A 19,565-nucleotide genomic window follows, 5' to 3' on the forward strand; every position below is an offset into this window, starting at 1 on the left:
ATTCTAATTACGAAAGCGATCCAGATGGGACGAGGGTGATGTGAATTGGTAAGTCAGATCGATGTGTATGACGGTGAGTTTGGCGTATGTTTCCTTAAAAATTTTCGTCTCTGTTGGCTGATTGGAATGAGCGTCACTGACTGTCCTGATTTCCGTACCCCGTCCACCGAATGGACGTGGTTCGATCCCATGGGGGGACGAAATTGTTATCACTTGAAAAATTCCCCTTATTTCGGTACATTTCGATATGAAAGATATATCATTGGGAGGTAAATAATGAAATAGAAGTTTAGTTGATAGATTAAAAGGACATTTGTAGCTTGAATTGATATATAAATGGATCACTGGTTCGATGTGATAATTATTCATAACAAAAAGGCTACGTTCTGTCGAAACGCTCGAATTGGCCAACATGGTAGAACGGGGTTTCATATCGATTCTAATTACGAAAGCATCCAGATCGAGGGTGATTTGTAAGGTCAGAATCGATATGAACTTATGCGTCTCTGTTGGCTGATTGGATAGCCGTCACTGACTGTCCTGATTTCGTCCCCGTCCACCTGGACGGTGGTTCGATCCCATAAAGGGGGGACGAAATTGTTTATCAACTTCCCAAAAATTCCCCTTCGGTACATATATGAAAAATATATCATTTGGGTTGGGAGGTAAAGTGAATTTAGATATTAAAGGACATTTGTAGCTTGAATTGATATATAAATGGATCACGGTCGATGTGATAATTATTAACATAACAAAAAGGCTACGTTCTGTCAAACGCTCGAATTGGCCAACATGGTAGACGGTTTTTTCATATCGATTCTAATTACGAAAGCATCCAGATCGAGGGTGATTTGTAAGGTCAGAATCGATATGAACTTATGCGTCTCTGTTGGCTGATTGGATACCGTCACTGACTGTCCTGATTTGTTCGTCCCCGTCCACCTGGACGGTGGTTCGATCCCGGGGGGACTGGGGGGACGAAATTGTTATCACTTAAAAATTCCCCTTCGGTACATATATGAAAATATATCATTTGGGAGGTAAAGTGAATTTAGATATTAAAGACATTTGTAGCTTGAATTGATATATAAATGGATCACGGTTCGATGTGATAATTATTCATATATATATATATATATATAAAGACAATTCCACGAAGGAAGAGAAACCAAGATGGAGTTCTGCAAGGCCTTTCGACTCCTTGTCCTTCCTTAGTGCTGTAAAGGGCAAGAAGTCGAAAGGCCTTGCAGAACTCCATCGTTTCTCTTTCCCTGGAATTTGTCTCTGTTTATATATTCATCACGTTTCATATTTTCGTCATTCAGTTATACACACACACACACACACAGACACACACACACACACACACACACATATATATATATATATATATATATATATATATATATATATATATATATATTATATATATCTATATATATTTATATTATAAAAAAATCATTTATTCTTATAACCAGTCGAAAGAGCAAATAATAACTACACATAACTAAGAACAACCATGCATTCCCTGTACGACATAACCAGTCAAAAGAGCGGACAATAGCTACACAGAAATAAGAATAAACGTGGAGTTCCTGTATTTTGCAACAGAGAGGCGGGTTCTTCATAGAAGCAGGAGCTCTGGACGGGGAATACCTGAGCAACACCCTCTACTTCGAGAGAGAACTAGGCTGGAGAGGCCTTTTGATCGAGCCGCATCCCGAAGCCTATCAACAGCTGCGCCAAAAACACAGGAATGCCTTTGTCATGAACGTGGCTCTTTCGACCACGCCCGAGGCTACAGAGATCAGTTTCGTGTGAGTTAACTGGGCTGAGATGCTTCATTTAGTGCTTTCTTTCTTCTTCCTCTTCTTCTTTTTCTTCTTCTTCTTCTCTCTTCTTCCTTTCTTCTTCTTTTTTTGATGTTTACACGTTGATGTTATGGGTTTGGGAACTTTCCACCACTCCTAAGGAAATCAGTTCTTGGGAGTTAACTGGGCTGAGATGCTTTCTTCTTCTTGTTCTACTTCCTCTTCTTCTTCTTCTTCTTCTTGCTCTACTTCCTCTTCTTCTTTTTCTTCTTCCTTTCTTCTTCTTCCTTTGATGTTTACACATTGATGTGTGGGGTTGGGAACTTTCCACCACTCCTGACGAAGTCAGTTTCATGGCAGTTAACTGAGCTGAGATGCTATCTTTCTGTCCTTCTTCTTCTTCTTCTTCTTCTTCTTCTTCTTCTTCCTTCTTTTTCCTCCTCCTCCTTTGATGTTTACACGTTGATGTTATGGGTTTGGGAACTTTCCACCACTCTTCAGTAAATCAGTTTCTTAGGAGTTAACTGGGCTGAGATGCTATCTATCTTTCTTTCTTCTTCTTCTTCTTCTTCTTCTTCTTCTTCTTCTTCTTCTTCTTCTTCTTCTTCTTCTTCTTCTTCTTCTTCTTCTTCTTCTTCTTCCTCTTCTTCTTCTTTAACTGAGCTGAGATGCTATCTTTCTCCTTCTTCTTCTTCTTCTTCTTCTTCTTCTTCTTCTTCGTTCTTCTCCTTCTCTTCTCCTTCTTCTTCTTCTTTAAATGTTTACACAGTGATGTATGGGTTTGGGAACTTAGCACCACTCCTGAGGAAGTCAGTTTCATGGGAGTTAACTGGGCTGACATGCTATCTTTCTTCTTCTTCTTCTTCTTCTTCTCTTCTTCTTCTTTTCACCTTTACACGGTGATGTGACGGCTTGCGAACTTCTGTACCGCTGTTGAGAACACTGATAAAACTTGCTCTCCAAGCAATCAAGAATCTCCAGACTTCATTCGTTCAATAAAAACATAAATTCTCACTTAGGCAACTTTGAAAAAAAAAATGAAAAAGGAAACTTTTCCACTAGTTTTCGGGAGGAAAATGAATAATTTATTGTATAATAATAAAATAAATTTCCTACCATACTCAAAATGCCATGTATATATATATATAATATATATATATATATATATATATATATATATATGTGTGTGTGTGTGTGTGTGTGTGTGTGTATGTGTGTGTGTGTGTGTGTATGTGTGTGTGTGTATGTATGTATGTATTTACAGCACTCTTAAAGATATTTTCGTTTATATACATTTAACGAATTCTTAAATGCATATGATAACAAAAAATATCTTCAAGAGAGCAGCTTATTTATCTCTGTGCGTTTCGAATGACATCTTTATCTCCCTGAAGTATTTCTTGATTCCCTTACGACGCATAGAGACATTATTAGACAGAATAAATAAATCACGATAATGAAAAAAAGACAGACAGAAAACGTTTCGTAAATTCCTGTTCTCTCTTTTTTTCCCGACTCGCAGCTTAGACCCGAAGTACAACGAGCTGAGCCACATAGGAGAGAAAGGTGTCAAGGTCATCGGGGTGCCCTTCTACTCGATCCTTCTCGCCCTGGAGGTCAAGGTCGTGGATTTTTTGTCGCTCGATGTGGAGGCCTTTGAAATGAAGGTGCGTGGATCACGCGACTTTAATCATTTGTAATCCATAACTTCAAAATAAGTAAAAGCTGGGTAACCATCAACAATTTGCAACAATGGACATTTTCTTAAAAGTATTATTATCATTACTGTTATTATTGTTGCGTTATTTGAGTTAATTTTACATTAGCTCTTCTCAATGTAAAATTGACTGAAATTATGAAGCCAACCTATTGAACTGGACTTGTTTAAGATAGCGGCTGCTTTCTTATTATTATTATTATTATTATTATTATTATTATTATTATTATTATTATTATTATTATTATTATTATTATTATTATTATTATTATTATTATTATTATTCATGAGATAAACTCATATTCATATGGAAATTATTATTATCATTATTATTATTATTATTTTTTTTTTTTTTTTTTTTTTTTGCTCTATCAGTCCTCCAATTCGACTGGGTGGTATTTATAGTGTGGGGTTCCGGGTTGCATCCTGCCTCCTTAGGAGTCCATCACTTTTCTTACTATGTCCGCCGTTTCTAGGATCACACTCTTCTGCATGAGTCCTGGAGCTACTTCAGCCTCTAGTTTTTCCAGATTCCTTTTCAGGGATCTTGGGATGGTGCCTAGTGCTCCTATGATTATGGGTACGATTTCTACTGGCATATCCCATATCCTCCTTATTTCTATTTTCAGATCTTGATACTTATCCATTTTTTCCTTCTCTTTCTCTTCAACTCTGGTGTCCCATGGTATTGCGACATCAATGAGTGATACTTTCTTCTTAGGGACTTTGTCAATCAACGTCTCGTTCTGGTCTATTTGCACGTATCACATATCCGCTTCTGATACCATAGTCCCCAGAGGATCTTTGGCCTGATCGTTTTCTATCACTCCCTCAGGTTGGTGGCTCGTACTACTTATTACTGCAAGGTAGCTTATGTTTCTTGCCCAGGCTCCAGTGGAGGGCTTTTATCCACACATTCTAGCATATATATTATATTATTATTATTATTATTATTATTCAGGAAATAAACCCCCATTCATATGGAACAAGCCTACAGGGGCCACTGACTCGAAAATCAAGCTTCCAAATAATGTTTATTTGAAAGAAATGAAAGAAAGTAATATGAAATAAAACTGAAGAGCCTTTTTCTAAAAAAGAAAGAAAAAGATAAACAAATAAATATATAAACCGATAAAAATAAAAATAAAAACCGTTCAAATACAAGGTGCCCCCCTGTCTTAGGGTTGCAATGCATTGCACCGCCGCCAGAAATTGATAGATCCGTTTATCTTTCACCTCCCTCAGATCCTCCAGACGATTCCCTGGGACAAAGTGAGGTTCCGTCTGATGTGCATCGAGGTCGACCACATCCCGGAGGGCGTCGAGTACCTGAAGAAGTACCTGACAGAGAGAGGCTACGAATTTCTCGGGGTCAGGGACGTTGACGCTTGGTTCGGGTGGCCCAGCCTCTTGGAGGAGACCAAGAAGCCTCGATGAAGCCTTGATTGAAGCCTTCTGTTCATTAGAGTCTGTTGTTAGGCTGTTGTTAGACTTTTTCTTAAGTCTGTGAGGCATATAGGTTTTATAAATGGTTTGTTATAAGAGAGACAGGGTAGCTTCTGAAAGAGTATTTTTATATGTAGGTAAGGCACTTGCAATTCAAAGTTTAAAGTTTATCCACAGATTCTAGCATAATATATAATATATATATATATATATATATATATATATATAGATATATATATATATATATATATATATATATATACGATATATACACATATTTATATGCTAGAATCTGCAATAGCTCTAAACTGCTCCAAAAGTTTCAGTTGTATAATATAACCCTATTGGCATTTGCTCAAACTTGAATGGTAATGCGACATTGTGCTAATTTTTTATATATTTCCTTATTTATTGCTTGAATTAACGCGCGCACACACACACACACGATGAAGTAATGATAATTTCAACGATGGTTGAATTCCAAACGAATCCTGGTAACACACCTGTGTGAGCCAATACTTCTTTGACTCATCTTTATTTACTCTGTGGAGACTCGCAATGTTGGGTTAAGTTCGGCGGTAACTGTTTCACTCTGTAATCCAATTCTGGAATTCGGCCCTGCCTCTGCTTTCCATAGTGTCTCTGATATATGTGCTTGCATGTGCTTTCCATATATATATATATATACTATATATCGTATATTATATAATTATTCTATAATTCTATATATATGTGTGTGTGTGTGTGTGTGTGTGTGTATGTGTGTGTGTGTGTATGTTGTGTGTATGTATGAATGTATAATATTTATATATATATATATATATATATATATATATATATATATATATATATATTATATATATATATATATATTGTTTTTGTTTACACGACTTACCATAAGAGAAAGTTTAATTTCATTGTCAAATAATAGTAGCAAAGTCAGTGAATAGAACCTGAGGTTATCTCCTTCCAATTTTTTTCGTTTTAATATCAGTGAGTTACGTCACACAAGGCTGATAGTTACATTTTTTTTTTTTTTTTTACAATTTTTATATATACCTTTTTTTTACTAAGAAAATTGCCACATTGAACCTAGATTGGGGCACATGTTGGAATAGAAAATCGCTAGTTTTCATTTAAATATATATGAAAAAAAGATCTTTTACAAAAAGTGACCATTGTTATATAAAGAATCATACAAATAAAACAGTTTGGTACAGAAAAATCACCAGTTCTATTTGAAACACAATGATGAAAGAAATCTTGAAGAAAATATATCCTAAGTTATATATATACATATATATATATATATATATATATATATATATATATATATATATATATGTATATATATATATATATATATATATATATATATATATATATATATATATATATATATATATATATATATATATATGAACAAACAAAGTCTGCGAGTAAATAAATTTTTTATGAAATTCTTCACATCAATCTACTGAATCTCAGACCTAGTCATTACTTTCAAAATGGATACATTGCCTACAGACACCTGCCAGGCCATTTGGAACACCTGAACACTGGTTTCTTTGTATATAATCTACAATAATCATATGTTCCAAAAAGTTCAGATGTGCTCCACGTTCGTTTTTCTGATTTTCATTTTATGATGTGCCGTGACGAACCTCATCAACATCACGTCAGGATCCCTGCGATCACCCTGCCCACATCTTACGCTCATCGGTTCATACCTGGGTGTATGTAGAGACATATATTAACTGATAATCACAGGGAGACTGACATATCACCTGAGGTTTCAGTTCGTGACAATTTAGCCCGTTGCGGACGCACATTCCCGGGATATTCCTGATTGGCAGATTACAAGCCAATCACAGGGCTGGGAACTCTTAGTCTCTCTAGAGAGTTCACAGAGGCAGGATGTATGTTCCATCCCTCAGGAGAGGTGGATCAGACATCCTGCCTCTGTGAACTCTCTAGAGAGACTGTGGGTTTCAAACCCTGTCATTGGCTTATCAAGAGCCAATCAGGAGCGTCGTAAAGGACTGGGCTAGACATCAGATGGACGATTGATGTGAATCTACTATAGTATTTACCGTTGGGGTCACTATCTAGGAGAGATCTGAATCATGTTATCTAATTAAACTCCTCAGCTATATTAAAACTATCTTGAGCTCAGTTCTAAATTTCTTCAAAATTCAATTGTTCTCCCTTATTAGAAAATGGCTAGATTCAATCACCTACTTTTTAAGTGGGATCATGACTCACTCTCAGGCTGAGCTGAAAGTATTCCTAAGGTATGAATGGGTGAATTTTTGCTTGTTAGGAATACTAGTTGTAATTCCCTTCAGCATGAAGGAGCTATCTAGGTATATGATACCTTCTTGGGTATAAGTGTTAATGCTCTTTGTGGATATATATATTATATACGCACATATATACAGATACATAAATACACACACACACACACACAGATATATATATATATATATATATATATATATATATATATATATATATATATATATATATATATATACTATATATATATAAACAAAACCCATACATACATTCAGGTTTAAAGACAACTTTTCTAAGTAATCTACATTGAACGACACATCATTGTCGGTTGATGGTAATAAAACTCAAAACTCAAGAGAGTTTCCCAAACTTAGACACGAAATGACGTCTAGGTTAATGGAACCTGGATTTGCATGAGACATTTTGATAGCCTATCGATCGTATAGGTATGAAACTCAAAGGCGTTGCGTGAGAGAATGATTGTGTGCGGACTTGTAAAATGAACAATCACTTTTCTTTCGCATAAGGAATAGCGAATAAGTCTTTGTTAGTTATACTATCTCTCTCTCTCTCTCTCTCATCATCTCTCTTCTCTCTCTCTCTCTCTCTCTCTACTCTCTAACGCAGAAATTCTGCTGGCCGATGATAGGAAATTGGAGACAGACCAAATTCTCATAAATTTTTAAATGTATAATATATATATATAATATATAATATATATATATTATATATCTGATATATATATATTATATATATATATAGATATATTAATATAATAATATATATACAAGTCAAGCGAAATAACCATGGGACGGGAATGTCTCAGCCAGGAATCCAATCGCTTTCGTCCTTTTATTCATACATCGTCAAGGAGCAACTAAAGTACAATCCGGAGAGGAAAGGGTGCCTCAGGTGCAAAGACAAGTAATCAGGAATACCCAGAATGGTTAACTTATACAAAAAGGGTAAAAATTAAAAGGGATTAAAAAATTTTTCCCCCCCCCAGGGATTATCTGGATATCACCACGGTCCAAACTTAACTTAAAGAATTCTGACCCTAACCGAAAATTAACAAATATTCTTTAACTAGTCCGCAAAAACATGATAAAAATAAAACTTGAATATTTAATTTTATTTGTTTGCTTCTATTTATCCTCACAAACTTTTTTTCATTATGAAAACGCATCAAGTTTAAAATAAACCAAAGAAGACATTAAATTTTAAACTTGATGCTTTCATAATGAAAAAAAGAAAAAAGTTTGTAATAAATAAATAAGCAACAAAATTAATATATTCCGTTTTTTTCATGTTTTGGAGTTTATTTTTGTTTGTAAGAAAGTTTTTGGAAGGAGGTTTTTTGGTTTTGTTTTTTTTTTTTGTTGTTAAAAGATACTTTGTAATTTCGGTTTATGGGTCATAATCTGTTTAAGTTTTTTGTGACCGTGTGATATCCGATAATCCTGGATTATCCCTTTTTAATTTTTTACCCTTTTTGATAATTAAACCATCTTGGTATTCCTGTCTTGTTTTTGTACCTGAGGCCCTTCCTCTCCGATTGTACTTTAGTTTGCTCCTTGACGATGTCTGAATAAAGACGAAAGCCTTCTTGGATTCCTGGCCTATCATTTCCCGTGGTATTCCGCTTATTTATGAAGTCACTGTGACATCTACTGTGATTTTTTAAAATATATATATACCATGTTTGTGTGTGGATGATGGATTGTGTGTGTATATATTCTACTCTATAGTAATTTTTTATATTATATATATATATGATTATCTATATATTATCTATATATATAATTATATAAATAGTAATATATATATATATTAATATTTATCTATATATATATACAGTATATTATTATTGAACTAATTATCCCACATCACCGTGATTTCCATATATATCCATTCGAGCTACAAATATCCGATGGTTCGAAGCGAGTTTGGATATTTTAAGAGGACTTTGTATCTTCGAATGATATAATAATATATATATATATATATATATTTATATATTATATATATATTACTATATATAAAATATATATATTATATATATATATCTAATATATATGTATATTATATGTATATATCTATATATAGATAATATATATCTATTATATGTCTATATCTTATGATCTATAATATATATATCTCTCTATATCTATATATATTCTATATATATGTTATATATTCTATATAATATAACTTATATATCTATTCATATATATATATATATATTCTCTCTATATATATATATATTATTTTTCATTTTTTTATTTTTAAAATATTTTATGTTAATTATTTTTTAATATATATATCTATATATATATCATATATATCATATATTAATAATATTTGTATTTCCTTAATATCTATATATATATCTCTATATCTCTTATTCTATTGTATATATATATAATTATACATTCTATTATAATATATATTATTATAATATATATATTACATATATATATATCTACTAATATATGCATGTATATAATTAGAGCATGGCATGTTATTTATATATACATAATTAAATAAAATAATAGTATATAATATATATATATATATCATATATATATATAATATATCTAATTAAAATCTAATAAAAGGAGCCCCATAAAAACCCAAAACCAAATGTAGAGAGAAAAGTACTATATTTCCAAGTAAGAACCTGCTGTCTCTCTCTTCATATACCTGAAGAGAGAGACAGCAGTTCTCTGAAATATAGTACTTTTCTCTCTACAATTTTGTGTTTTTTATGGGCTCCTTTTTATTAGATGGAATTCCTGTTTGTTACAGAACACTTTTACCAAAGGTACATATATATATATATATAATTATATACCCCCAATTAACCTATTATATCTATATCTTATATATATATATATATATATATATGTATATAATATATATTATATAGATGCTATATTATATAGTTCCATATATACACCATTATATTATTCTCAAAATAAAAGTCTAAATAATACTGTCATATATATATATATATATATAATATATTATAATATATAATATATATATATTCTATATAATATCTTATATCTATACCTATTACATATATATATATAATCTAATAATCTAATATATATATATATATATCTATAATGTTAAATATATATCTAGATATAGTATATATTATAATATATATATATATATAAATATATATTCCACACTATTTAATATATGTACAATACCATTATACATTAACAACAAGCACGTAGAGAAAAAAAAACCGCAACAACTAAATGAAGTCGGCCTTCATATGAAACCAGATATTCTTGCCTTTCGCTTTTAGAACAGTCCCACTACGAAGCTTCCGAACGAATTTCATTTACATAACACACACACACACATGACACACTCACACCAAACAACACATGGTCCGCTACCTGTTTGCAAGCTTAGGTCGGATTAATACTGACACGGTGTCAGTCAGGAGACTCCGCAAAAAAATAAAACAAACCCAACCATAAAGTCGGTTAAGGTCACTGCCGCGAGTGTTGCCACTTTGTTGGTCTCTCAAATTCTTACAGGGCCAAAGGTGGAACTCGGGAAAGTAACTCAGAATTTTTTATTTTTATTTTTTTTTGTAAGTTGGTAATTTTATCACAGGGCATTTGATTTATAAAATAAATATAATATATATATATATATATATTCTATAATATATATTAATTATATATATAATATATATATATAAATAGACATGTTAAAAATTAAAAATTAATAAAGAGTACGTTAAAAGAAAGTAGCTAATAGAAAAAAAATTAAAATAAAAAAAACTGGCTTCAAATGAAACAATTGAGTAAATCAAATCAAATAAAGCAAAGAATGCCAAATTTAAGTCAAAAACAAAAACGGATGGTACCAAAGAACAATAAATATACTAAGTCGATATACAAATCATCAGGTAAATGCAGTATTAGCTATCTTTTAACGTACTGATTTATAATTTTTTATACATGTCATTTGTTTATTATTGTGAATTTTGATTGCAAGAACTATCAAATGTCCTATATATATATTATAATAATATATGTATCTAATATATAAATATAATATTATTATATATATTATATTAATAATATATATATATAAATTGGTTTTTCCACGAAAAAGTAACTTCAGTATAGTGCTAGGTCTCGAATTTGCAAGGTACCGCGTCTTATATTATGGACACGGTGTAATTATATATAGATATATATACTTATATTCTATATATATATAGTATATATTATATATATATATATATATACATTTATATATATAATATATATATAATAAATTATATCACTTATATTATATAATCTCTATATATCTATAGTCTATAATTATCTATTATTTATAAAATATGTAGTGCCATATTATGTATTGGATATTATGTAATAAACAAACACTTCAGAGAAATAGGGATAACTTTTAATTTAAATTTACACAGCCTTTCCTTACAGGATAAAATTGGACCTAATTCGTCCGTGACAAATTTTGATATATTGTTAGGAAAAAAAACATTTTGAATACTTAATTAAGCTTTATAAGGACTACTATTATTCTCATACTCTGTGAGAGAATGCCATCGAGAAAACATTCCCTTTCGAGTGTAAAGTATTCGAGTCTATTCCCATCCACGTACCAACTTTAAACACACAAACGAATGCCCTATTATTCTTACTCAATATTGAATAATGTGATAGTTCTACATATTCCTCAATTTTCCCTCTTTATTCGGTACAGTCAGAGAGTATTTGAATCGTATCGCGTAGCCATGATCGAGCAGATTTTCACCCATTGTTTTGGTTACTGTGATGACGTCACGTACAATTTTGCGTGACAAGGTCTCTTTAGGAGTTCACATTAATCGGTGTTCTACGTACACACTTGTGTTCACACACCCACGTCAATAGCCAAAAAAAAAAAAAAACCAAATACGTGTGAACCCGACAAGTGTTCACGTCTATACGTTCACGAGGCTATCAACGCTAAAGGTATACATTTGTATAGATGCAGAGATTCACGCCTTACTTGGAGTTCTTCATATAAACACAAATCTTTGCGTAGATAACTTCGAAGAGGTGAACGCATGGAAGACTATAGATGCCAAAGAAAGAAAAATGAGCTTTTAGTAAAAGGCTACGATGAAAAGGAAGGTAGAATTACTGATACCGAAGGAAATATAAGTAGGTGACATTATGAGAATGGAAAAGGTATTGGGGTTAAATAAAGGAGAGATGAAGACGTGAAGAATGAAAGGAAATTATAAAAAGCAAAATTGAGAACGAATATAAAAAATAACAAAATGAAATTCCTTTGAAGTTAAAGGGAATGATTATCATTATAGATTCCCTTACACATGGCACAACACGGCGACCGGAAACATAACACACAACATATATATAAAATGATTATATATATATATATAAAGTCGATATCTATAATATATATGATATATATATATATCATATATATATATATATATATATCTTCTCTTTTATGTGAAATTAATCTCTATATCAGTTTCTGATAAAATTTGTGGTTTACAAAGAGGAAACTGAAACACCTGCTGCAAGCAATTACATGCCACCTACACATGGGTTAGAACGAACGAGCCCGTTAAAACAAACGCTTTCTTTTGATAAACCTAACATTAGCCGGCCTCTCAATAAACCGTGATTATATTCAACAGAGGCAATTGTAAGAGAAAATAGCGCTTTGACCTCAAAAAACGCTTGGGTCTCAGCCCATCCAGGATGGTAGGTTAACCATTTTTCATTTTCAATTACACATGAAGATAGGGTCCGTTACCTTGGCTTTATAATTACACACACTCACAAAATTCCAGTGATGGAGTCTGGTGTTAGAGCTGCAGATGTGGAGATGTTAAGTAGAAGTGACTCACCACAACTTTGGAAACCAAATTCTGGTTTCTGAAGCTTCATTTCGAAGCAGCAAAGTGGCTTTGAAATTTCCTTGATTCAGTTGCCCTGTGGTGAAGATGATCAGGAAGATGATGATAAGTTGCTTATGTCGACAATTACGTTTGTCAATTTCCTAGACCGTAGTTTGGAGTTTTTACACGTTGCTCCTGAGTTGCAGAGGTATCAATAAACAAACTTGGCCTTGAATAATTTCACAAAATGACTCGGTATCTAACATCATGATATTATGATGAGTCTGAACATTCTTTGAACCATGCTACTTTCGCCACTAAGTATAAATTGAATCGTGGTTAAAATTGTCTGAACGCCACCGGCAGCATTAAATGCAAATGATCAGTTTCGAGTCTTTACAATATAAATCATTTCACTCCATTAGAAGGTGTTTTCACATTCTTCAAATCGAGGCACATTAGCCATTCAATCTAAATTTACTCATGGGTGAAATTGTTTGAATACGTCAGCAGCACAGCTGTGTGCAGGTGAGCAGTTCTAAAGACACTAAAGAGAAAAATTAATGGCAACCTGAAGTAGAATCATTTATGCCATGAAATGTCTGAAATACATATTCCCGAAATGTAACCGAGTACCGGACCTCCCCTGAAAGAGCCGGAAGCCATATCTTACCAAACTAACCGTAGAATCTTCTCGGAAATGATCTCCTTATGTTTTCCGCATCCAAATTTCGTTAACTATACTTCTTTGAACTAATCCAACCTCACCCAAATAAACCTAACCTAACCTGGGGTAAGGCAAGAAAACCGGGGCTGGTACAATACTATGGTAGATTCACATCACCCGTGCATCTGATGCCTAGGCCAGTCCCTTACGACGCTCCTCATTGGCTGTTGATAAGCCAGTCACAGGGCTGGAAACTCTCAGTCTCTCTCGAGAGTTCACATAGGCAGGAAGTATGTTCCATCGCTCCTGAGGGATACTTTTGAAAGACGTATCCCTCAGGAGAGGTGGAACATATGTTTCAGTCTTTCTCGAGAGTTATTATGGGCAGTATGTATGTTCCATCTCTCCTGAGGGACACTTTTGAAAGACGTATCCCTCAGGAGAGGTGGAACATACAGCCTGCCTATGTAAACTCTCTCGAGAGACTGAGAGTTTCCAGCCCTGACATTGGCTTATCAACAGCCAATCAGGAGCGTCGTAAGGGACTGGCCTAGACATCAGATGTTCGGGTGATGTGAATCTACCATAGTATGTATCCACCTTTGCGGCTTGTTTAGATAACGACCCCTAGATAACGACCCAAACGAAAAACTGTTGGTTGGGAGGGTGGGGGGGGGGAGGGGGGGGGGGGGGGGTCACTATCGAGGAAAGATCCTATGATCCATTATTCTTGACTAGAATTGGGATAGGTTTATATTGCCTGGTTCAAAATGAAATGGCAGATATTTGAGACATTTCGACGAAGGAGACGAAACTGTTTGGAATAAAACCGGTGGCAACAGTAGGCCATGCATAGGGTGCTGCAGGATATAGGCAAGTGCCTATAATGAACTGGAAATGTAGGAGGTCATAGAACAATCAGGAAGCATTGCTATAAAGAGGAAAAAACAAACAAATGTATATTAAAGCAGGATTTATAGTTATAGAAACTCATTCCTAGCTTCACTAATGTGCATGTTTGTTTTTTTATTCTATTTACGTTTACTCGAAATCCTTATTTTTTCCTCTGTCTCATTTTTCGATCTATTTTTACTTTAGATATTTTAGAGAGTATCGTGAACACATTTTCGTAATTGAAATGAGAACCAGCCCCCACCTAAAAAAAAAAATTGCATTAGCATAAAAATGCTACGTCAAAGAATCTTACAAAGACTGAATAGAACTTTTGAACCGCTAGTTTAAATAGATACCTCATTCGAATCATTTTGACCTTTCCTAACCCATCACGAGAAAAAAAACACACGCACAAACAACATAAAAAAAATACGGTTTCATTGAAACCAACTAAATTTAGAGACAGGTTTATTTGCTCTAACCTCGAGTTCAGTTGGGAATCGAAGTCATTTTTCGTATCATTTCTGATCACTGCTTTTTTTTTTTTTTTTTTTTTCTTTTTTTTTTTTTTTTTAAAGGGGTTTTTTTTTTAGAAAACACAGGTGGGCTGAAAAAGCTGATAACCGTCCTCATAACTGCTTATTTATTTACGTTAGTTTTATCTGCGGTTTGGCAAAGTTCTTTTAAAAGAAGGTGACTGTAACATATCGATTTATCTGGTTTAATTAAATCTATAAAAACTGATGATTTTGATCATACTTGGTCGTAATAACCTGATTTCTAAAAATTATTATGAATATAAAGCGTTCTTTAAAATTCTTTTTCCAATAAACACTGTTTAAATGTTTTAGAAAGGTCTTGGTCATAATTTGTTATATATATGTATATATATGTGTTTGTGGGTGTGAATTGAATATATTTTATTATATCTCTACCACATATATATCTATAATATCTATATATACTATATATATAAGTATATATATATCTGTGTGTGTGTGTGTGTGTGTGTGTGTGCTTGTTGTGTGTGGTGTGAAGTGGAGTGTGTGTGTGTTTGTTGTGTGAGTATAACTTAGAACTCACGGAAATTTTGGAACGTTGTTAATTAATTATAAATAAAAGCAAAATAAAAGGCTTTTTAACCTTTGTAATATATTTACCACCACACACCACAACACATATACATATATATCTATATATATAATCTATATATAATATTATAATTATAGTTATATAATATTATATAATAGTATATATATATTTATATTCTATATATATATAATATAATTTTATAGTATGAATATATAATATATATATATTTATTTATTCTATAATATATATATATATATGTAATATAATTTATATTTATAAATATATATATTATATATATCTATTTATATATATTTATTTATATATAATATAATATTAATATATTATGATTATATATAATATATATATTATAATATTAATTATACTATTATGTTTGTGGTTTGGTGTGTGTGGTGTGTGTGTGGTTGTTTGTGTAAATATAAACAAAGGTAAAAAGTCTTTTGCTTTTTTATTTATATAATAATCACGTTTCCAAATTTCCTGCCGTGATTTCCAGTTAATAACCCCACACACACACACACACACACTCACTCACACATACTGACACACACACACACCACACACACACCACCCCACACACAACACAACACACATATATATATATGTATAACTATCAGATTATATATATATATAATAATATATATATATATATATATATGTATATATAATATATATAATATAATATATAATATATATATATATATAATATATATATATATATATATTATATGTATTATAATATATATATTATATATATATGATATATCATATTCATACATACATACAATCATAATAAAAATATAATATATATAATATATATATTATATATATATATCTATATATTATATATAATAGTATATACACCACTAATCTGGACAGACCGTTTAAACCATTTGAACAGTTTATTTTATTGCAAAAACAATAATTTTTAAAGAACGATAATTTTAATTAGATATCATAATATATATAATATACTTATAAATTACTTTCTTTATAAAAAAATTCTTAAAGTATATATATATATTATTATATATATATATCTATAATATGTTTGTGGTGTGTGTGTTTGTGTGTGTTTGGGTGTGTGTGTGCGTATAAACTGAATCACTGGAAATTTGGAACGTGAATTCATTATATAAATAAAAAGCAAAAGGCCTTTTACCTTCGTTTATATCTAGAGCACACTCACACACACAAACACACACACACACCACACACCACAACACATATTATATATATCTATATATATATATATATATATATATATATATATAATCTATATATAAATGATATATACTCTTGAAGTTTCTCTCTCTCTCTCCCTCTTCCTCTCTCTCTCAATTCCTTCACTCATCTCTCTCCTCCTCCCTCTCTCTTCCTCCTCACTAAGAACGAATTTCCAGTTTTTAAAATAACCCACCTTGAAGGATAACGAACGTTTGACATATTGTCAGTGTTAAATATAATAATACATATGTATTTTTTGCATTGCTGTTGTTCCATTTAACTGAAATATTTCTATTCAGTTTTTTCTTTCCATTTGGCTGTGCAAATTACCATTTCAGTTTTTGCGTTTGCATTACCTCACACATAACAGTTCGTATACCAGAAAACAACGTCCATTTCTGTACAATGAAAAATAATACCAGTCCGCTATATACTCTTTATAACCCGACTTCACCACTCTGGTCATTGATGAAATACAAACATGCAAACTGAAATATCACGACGACAATGGTTGCAATGAAAATTGATCAGCATATTTTCAGCAATAAATTCTGTGGCGTTTTGTTGAAATTATCATGGATTATCACGTTCTGGCCCATCATAAATCTTTCAGCAGCTGAAGTGGGATTGTTTCTTTTAAACTGCATGCAGAAAGTCTTCATATTCTGAATATGTATTATTATATATCATATTATTATATATATATATATATATATATATATATTGGTAATTATTATTATATATAATATATTTATATATAATCATCCTTTCAATTCATTTTAAAGATACAACATCTAGTTATTATCTATCTAAATTTTAATCTAGAATTTTCTTAAGCCTTTACTTCTGTAGGAGAGATAGGTGATCCTCTTCAAACCCAAAAATAACTATAATATTATATTCTAACAAATAAGATAAAAAAATAATTAAGATAGTACCTGGTTTGCTTCTAAGAGAGACGAATTTTTGTAATATTCAGACCCAAAAATAACTATAAATTGTATCCTAACAAATCAGAGAAAATAAAAGAATAATCAAAATCATGCTTAGTTTGTCTCAATGAGAGGAAATTTTGTAAATCTTCAAACCCAAAAATAACTATAAATCCTAACAAATCAAAGAAAATTAAAAAGATAACCAAAATCATGCCTATTTTACCTCTTAGGAAGGAAATCTTATAATCTCCAAACCCAAAAATAACAACAAACAAAAATATATCCCAACAAATCAGAGAAAATCAAAAGAATAATTAAGATCATGCCTAGTTTACCTATATGAGAGGCATTTCTATATTTTCCAAACTCAAAAATAACTAAGAAACTATATCCTAACAAATCAGAGAAAATGAAAACAAGGAAATAATTGAAGTCGTACTTCTTTTACCTTGATCACACACACACACACACACACGCACACACACACACACACACACTCACACACGCGACCTCATTCGTCCAACCAGAGCAAAAATAGAAAAAATAAAAAAACTCAGTTTATATCAAAATTTCATATCTCTTGGTTCCATGAGTCAAACTCATCAGGCAACAGATTCCTTGGGGAAGAAATTGTAGAGAAGAATCCTCGACTTCGATAAAATCCTATTCCCCAAAAGACTGGGAATCATTTCGGAGGACAATTTCTATCAGTAGTATCTTCAGGAATGATCAGGAATGATTAATGATTAGTCTGGGGGGTCCTTCAGTGATCAAATTCTTAACGAGAATTTCATCCCGCGATGGGAATTCTTTAAGTTGGGAAAAGTTTTGGGGTGAAAAGTCATTTTCAAAAAATAATATCAGAACTGGAGTGATGCGATGACTGAAAATTGTCATATGAGTATCATGAGAGAATACGATGTTTTTCTAATTATGAATCTTCGTGTTGGATCAAATTCGATAGGTTTTGTTTGGGATCTTGGAAATAAGATTATGATTGGGAGAATGAAATAATAAAATAAAAGCATTACATGTCTGTCACACAACACACAACGGGCGGCGGGGGGGGGGGGGGGGGGGGGGGGGTCACGTGCCCCCCCCCCTCCCCTCTAATCGCATATGAATAATAGAACATTGTTTTCTCTCATTAAATCTTAGTTATTGATTATTCCAACAACAACAACAACATCAACTTTACAACAACAGAAATAATAACAACTACACTGTGTGTATATATTTACATACGTTGCAGTAATAACGTATATTTTATATAAATGTCCGTATGTGGTGTACATTTCCAGTCACACACAAACACCCCATAACACAACAAACACCCACACACACACCACACACCCACCACACACACAGCACACTACACATATATATATATGTATATATATATATTTATATATATATATTACCTTCTGTTTTTTTTAAATTATATTATATATGATACTATTATATATAATATATAGTATCTATTCTATATCTTATATATATACTTAATTGTGTGTTTGTGTGTGTGTGTGTGTGTGGTGTGGTAAAC

General features: G+C 31.9%; 1 protein-coding gene across 4 annotated transcripts in view; it reads left to right on the forward strand.

Annotated features, from left to right (window-relative positions):
- Nucleotides 1-5,153, forward strand: part of LOC135213437 (protein Star-like) — a 15,573-nt gene extending 10,420 nt beyond the window's left edge. For all 4 annotated transcript variants that reach the window (XM_064247394.1, XM_064247392.1, XM_064247393.1 and 1 more), the window contains exons 5-7: nt 1,612-1,817; nt 3,334-3,478; nt 4,774-5,153. In XM_064247394.1, the coding sequence (XP_064103464.1) occupies nt 1,612-1,817; nt 3,334-3,478; nt 4,774-4,965 (543 nt within the window). In that variant the 3' untranslated portion in view covers nt 4,966-5,153. The remainder of the gene's footprint in view (nt 1-1,611; nt 1,818-3,333; nt 3,479-4,773) is intronic.
- Nucleotides 5,154-19,565: the final 14,412 nt, after the last annotated feature.

This window comes from Macrobrachium nipponense, chromosome 42 (assembly GCF_015104395.2).
Source record: "Macrobrachium nipponense isolate FS-2020 chromosome 42, ASM1510439v2, whole genome shotgun sequence".
In the NCBI taxonomy this organism is placed as follows: Eukaryota; Metazoa; Arthropoda; class Malacostraca; order Decapoda; family Palaemonidae; genus Macrobrachium; species Macrobrachium nipponense.